The 6,281-nt window shown below is 41.5% G+C and overlaps 1 protein-coding gene across 1 annotated transcript in view; it reads left to right on the forward strand.

Moving 5' to 3' along the window:
• The first annotated feature begins 5,459 nt into the window (after nt 1-5,459).
• Nucleotides 5,460-6,281, forward strand: part of SRD5A1 (steroid 5 alpha-reductase 1) — an 11,946-nt gene continuing 11,124 nt past the window's right edge. Inside the window, exons 1-2 of the mRNA XM_006762504.2 lie at nt 5,460-5,464; nt 5,654-5,820. Of these exons, the coding sequence (XP_006762567.1) occupies nt 5,460-5,464; nt 5,654-5,820 (172 nt within the window). The remainder of the gene's footprint in view (nt 5,465-5,653; nt 5,821-6,281) is intronic.

The raw sequence follows: 6,281 nt of genomic DNA on the forward strand, positions 1-6,281 counted from the left end.
CAGGCCTAAGCCAGCAGGTCGTTATCTCCCGAGGGGTCCCAGACTGCGAGAGGGCACAGGCCGGGCTGAGGGACCCCCTTTCCCCCCGAGTGCACAAATTTTTGTGCACCGGGCCTCTAGTCACTAATAAAAGCAGACTTAGAACTGGACACCATTTCAAAGCTTTGATAGCACTCCTGGCACTTTTGGCGAAAGACAGGAGGAGCACAAGACAGGAGGAGCACAATCGCGCTTCCCAGCACTCGGGGTTAAGGAATGGAAGGCAGATTGTAGAGAATCTGGGAGATCTTTTTGGCTGAAGAGCCAGGGAGGGAAGGAAAGTCTTGTCTGGAATGGGAAGAGGGAACAACTGTGGGAAGGAATGTGCCAGGGACCTGATGATCTCTTTCCTGATAGGTGGCAAAGGTCATCTGTGGGAACATTTTAATCCATAACAACAAGGAAGTCCCACTCAAGCACGTGGTGTCACTATTTTACTATGACAGGTTGGGATCCACAGGGGGAGAGTATTGAATGGCCCCCAGATTGCAGACTTTCATATACCCACAGGGTCTCTTCTTCCTGACAGACACCCTAGGTCTGTGCTCAGCAGATCCCCATCATAAGATGTGTCCCACATTCCTTGTTGCCTTGCAGACACAAAAATGTGCAAATTTCCACAAGTAATTAAAACAATTTGGTGGAAGGGAGTCTGCTTACATGGAACAGAAAGTAAAATGGAAAAATTGTAACATGATGGAGAACAAATGCTGATTTCTGTCCACAGCCAGCCTGATGAGTGAGAAAATTGAAATGCTTTGTAGCTCCATGGAACCTGGCTATTGTGAGCCTTCAACTCATTATCAACAGAAAATGGATTTATATAACACATTACCTAAATAAACTACCTTTAAGTCCAATAATTTCCATTGTAAAGGATTTTCAACTTCAGTCTGACTTAATTCCTTTTCTCAAAGAGGAGGAATGCTCATTCCCTGCAGTTCCTAGATGAGAAAAGGCTTTTGAATACCCAGGCCTGCTGTAACAGGCAGTATGGACCTTGGACCCTGGGTCTTGACAGGTGCTAAGTTATGTCAGTCTAACAATGGTTCTCAACCTTCTGGCCCTTTAAGTACAGTTCCTCATGTTGTGACCCAACCATAAAATTATTTTCGTTGCTACTTCATAACTGTAATGTTTCTACTGTTATGAATCGTAATGTAAATATCTGATATGCAGGATGGTCTTAGGCGACCCCTGTGAAAGGGTCCTTCGATCGCCAAAGGGGTCGCGACCCACAGGTTGAGAACCTCTGGTAGCAGGTGTGCTGCCTTTTTTACTATCTCAGCCTGACTCCTGTCCCTAAGTGACTCTTCACTGTGAGAAACTGCCCGGGGGCCACTTGGATCCTTAAACTGCTGCTGTCTAACTAGATGAAAGGTCAGATAAAAGCCATGCCTGGAAGCCACTCTCTCCACCCATTCTGGCTCCTAACTGCTCTAAGTCAGAGGAAAACTTCCTGACAACAACTGCATGGGTTTCCAAAGAAAAGTAAAACTAAAGGAGTAACATAAAAGGAGAAAGTCTGAAAACTGCTGAGAGAAAGCAGAGTGTTCCCTTCTGGAAGGCGTCCTGCATCTAGGAGTCTGGCTACTAAAGACCAGGCTCTTGTGTCTTCAGAGCCAGGAGTACTTGGTCCAGGTGAGGATGCTCAGGCTGGGGGAAGGACAGGATGGAGAGGAGGACCTTCTCTCCCTCCTGGAGTTCTGAAGGCGTAGGCATCATTGCCCAAGCCTCCCTCTTCTCCTGACGTTGGCTGTGGCATCAGGGTCACTGCTGTCCTCTTCAAGGGCAGAAATTAGAGAGTAATAGAATAGACCTATGTCATTCTTGTGTGTGTGTGTGTGTGTGTGTGTGTGTGTGTGTGTGTTTCTTTTTAAGGCCATTTTGGGCCATGGTCACTTTTCTGACATTCACATGAGACCAAAGAGAAGAAATTCTTCTACCAGGGTCCTTCATGAATGCCTTTTCCAAGTTCCCCAGGGCACATGCTGATGCAGAAGTCAGTGTGACTCTGCATAACTGAGGACATAGATGCATGGTCTCCACCTCAAGCACAAATGTCCCAGACTGCAGCATCTGCCTGAAAGCCAAGTGCAGGGTCTTGAGCAAGAACATTTTTCTAAGGAAGTCTAAGTGATGTTTCCAGACTATAACTGTTTTAACACATTGGACAGATCATGAGAATTCTCGCTTCATATTATACAGTGTTTTACAAAGATCATATTTTAAAAAGATATTAGCTTGTAAGGACATGTAATAAATAACTTCAAAATGCAATGGTTATTTAATTTTAAAGCATGCCTTTAATATTTATGTAAAATGTTTTTTGTACTCATTCAATAGAAACTTATCTGGCCACTGTATAAAGCTAGCAATAAAACTATTGGTCCGCAATGTGTTAATCTAGACCAGGGGTTCTCAAACTACGGCCCGCGGTTCACATGCAAATACCAATATTGTATTTGTTCCCGTTTTGGTTTTTTTACTGCAAAATAAGGTATATGCAGTGTGCATAGGAATTTGTTCATAGTTTTTTTTAAACTATAGTCCGGCCCTCCAATGGTCTGAGGGACAGTAAACTGGCCCCCTGTTTAAAAAGTTTGAGGACCCCTGATCTAGACTAAGGATTGACAACTTTTTTTTAGAAAGGGGCCAAATAGTGTATATTGAAACTTTGTGGGCCAACAGACAAAATAGGGGGTATTGTGTAGGCATTTATAATAGAGGAGAAAACAAATTTTCACAGAAATTTTATTGACACAATTTAAAATATAACAATATCTCAGTGCAGTTTTTGTCATGCAGCTGTAATGAGAAGGATGGAATTATTCCTTTGGTGGATGATGACATTTCACATCCTTGGGCTTCAGCGTTGGTATTTCCTATTCCCAAAGTCTGTTGTAAGTGTTCACCTCTTAGTGCTGATCTGCAGTGAAATTTTATCTTAGACAATGTCTTTCCACACAGGCATTGCCAAATATTTATATCAGTCCATGAGTTTATGAATTTAATTGAGCATGTTCATTCCTTGAGAGCCATTTATCAAATTCTATTAGATTTTCTCGGTATTTGCCTTTTAGTGTGTCATTACTTTGTAGATTAGTATTTTCCAATTGAATATTAGGTGACAACTCAATTACACAATTAAATGATTTTTGAAATATAGAAATCAAGGTTCAAAAAGCTAGTTTGATTCTAGAAATTATATCCACTGCAAATTTCTATAGGAATGGAGACATCACTCTTCTTTTAACTTTAACAGCATAAAAAGTATATAAAGCAGTTTGACATGACTTGCCATTCAAACAATGTCAAGTAGCATTGAAATGCCTTTAACACAGTGTAAGTTTTGCACTTAAGTGATGTTTTGTCTTATAGTTTAGCATTGAATTCACTAAGAAACATTATCAGATCTGCAGCAAAAGTTAATTTCCAAAGCCCTTCAAAACTCAATAGTAGTGAGGGCAATTTTTCTGTATAAGCCCTGAAGAGAATGTACAATTCTCTGTTGACCCTATTGGTTCAATCACATGACATAGATTGTTCTGGAAAGTACCTGATGATACAGGGAGTAGCATTAAACACATCTTCACAAGTTTTATAAATTTGTAATGGGTCCATTTTTCTGTTCCACACATTTTTACTATCGTCAGCTGTAACAGTATATTCTACTTTGGGTTGTATAGAATTCATGTTTTCTCAACTTCTTTGGAAATACTCTTGTTTCCAATTGTTCCACGCAGACTATTTTAAGAGCCTTGTTCCTCAGTCAGGTCAGCCTTGGCATTGATTTCTTAAATAAACAACTGAAGATTTAATTTAAAAAAATTTTTTTAAAAAGAAAAAAATAAACAACTGAGCAGTATCAGTGACATCGATGGACCCAACAAGAGCCAAGGCAGACCGCTCACTCGATCTTGTGCCTTGTTTTTTAACTGACTATTGGCATTGCTCCTGGTGTCCCGACTCCTCAAGCAGCTGCTCTCAAGGAAAGGCTAGTCCTGCAAGTTTGTATTGTCCGGCACGTTCCTTTGGCTGCTGCTGCAGCTGATTAATTCCCCATGAGGGCATGGCTTCACTTGCTTGCCTAACTTGAACTTCCTGTGGTTGTGGCCTCATTTTCATTTCTTTTGTAAAGAAAGTCTGTGATGAGATTCTGTTTTACATTTTCTTCATTTTTCTGATCTTTCCTGTGAGTTGGGGATACTCTGATGAGCGCGTAGTCTGGTAGTGCCAACCTCTATGCTTTTGGCAAAACTGGCATGTCATTGCATAACAAAGATTGCTTCGCTACCTCTAGTAATATCCGCATTCCACTGTGCCTTCAAAGCATGAACACTTCACTTGTCTTGGCAAGGATATCGCTGATACTAAAATAAATGGGTCAAACAAGGATACCCGTAGCACTGGAAACACTGTGTCATGGTAATTTACAGTGCACCAAGCAGCCATGCAGAGGGCTGAAACAGGCTCTATCACAGCCACTCAAGTCTGCAAGTGTAACTGCAGAGCAGCCACAGAAAGTATGTAAACAGGTGACCAGGCCTGTTCCAATACCACTTTATTTACGGACACTGAAACTTGAATTTCATGTGTCATAAAATATTCTTTTGATTTTTCTCCCTACTACTTAAAAATGTAAAAGTCATTCTTAGCTCACAGGCTGTACAAAAACAGGTGGTAATGCTGACACCAAATCTAGACTCAGGTTACTACACAGCACAGGACATGAGTGATAGAGGAGGAAAGGGGTGTGAGGGAAAAACAGAGGTTTGGGTTTCACCTTTACAAGGTGCCAGCCAGTGTTTGCTGCATTCAGAATTCAGCCCTGCACTTGAAACTGAATTGGGAGAACTATCAAACGTTAGCCGCCCTATACATGATTCTCACGTCCTGGAGGAAAACACTACCCCCTTTGCAGAATGTTTCCTCAGAGTCGCTTCTTTAACACTTTATTCATCTATAATTTTGAAACATGCATCCTCTTTTCTTCATAAGTTTGTAATTTCTTGTCCTTATTCTCTCTCTCTCTCTTTAAACTTAGAATGCACCTAAGCCAGCATGGTATAACAGAAAAACACGATCTTTGAATTACCCAGATTGACACGCTTGGCCAGTCACTAGCCCTGTGATCTGGAACAGATTATTTAATCACTCCAAGTCTTGATCTCATCTTCTGTGGAATGTGTATAAAGTCTCTGCTATGCAGGTAGCTGGGAGGCCTTATAGCTGATGGTGCTTAGTAAATGAGAGTGAGCCATTTGTGATGGTGATGGTGATGGGTGATAAAAATGCTCAGACTAGAGCTATGGGTTTTCAGATAGTGGAGGTTTTGAGAGCCTCTTGAAACCCTTGGTTTTCTGTAACTCTGTATTGGTTTCACTTTCTTTATAATGAGAATCCTGAGTTTGTGCACTATGGTGTACATTATTGAAAGACGGTTAATTTTTTATCTATAAGTTGTGCCTTTAACAGAGAGAGTAAATCAGTATGTGTTATGAGAATAATTTTTGTACAAGGAAGTGAGATTGAAACCCCAAGACACTTAAAATAGAATTGTAGAAATACTATATTGTTCTTTTTAACTTGTTTCTGTTTCTTGTTTTCTCAGGTCCTTGATTTTCCCATTTCTGATCCGAGGAGGGAAGCCTACACCATTGTACTCATGTGTAATTGCATTCATATTCTGTACCTATAATGGCTACTTACAAAGCAGATACTTAAGCGAATATGCAGTGTATGCTGTTGACTGGGTCACTGACCCCCGATTCCTAACAGGTGAGTGACCTTAGTGATGCACTCCACCATGTCAGTCATCACTTCAATGTTCATGTTCCAGTTGTTTGCAGTGAGAAAGCCCACACTTCTTAAGAGAGCAAAAAGTCTGAAATGGTTCATGACCTAGCTGCCCGGCGGGGGTGGGGGGCAGAATCAGGCTATCCTAGTGTCCCAGAAGCCAGGAGATGATGCAGGTGTGCAGCACCTGTGCCCACTCAGACACTGAAAGTGCAAATACCTGTGCTTTTTTGACCAAGGAAAGGAAAGAGAGAAAGAAACATTGATGTGAGAGATTGGCTGCCTCCCATGAATCAAACCCACAACCTGGGTATGTGCCCTGACCCAGAATTGAACCCGACACTGTTTGGTGCACAAATCAGACAACATTCCAGCCTCCTGAGCCATACCGGCCAGGGCACAAATATCTGTTCTTAAGGCAAAACTAAATATAGCAATAAGGT

The sequence above is a fragment of the Myotis davidii genome, unplaced genomic scaffold (assembly GCF_000327345.1).
Source record: "Myotis davidii unplaced genomic scaffold, ASM32734v1 scaffold135, whole genome shotgun sequence".
In the NCBI taxonomy this organism is placed as follows: domain Eukaryota; kingdom Metazoa; phylum Chordata; class Mammalia; order Chiroptera; family Vespertilionidae; genus Myotis; species Myotis davidii.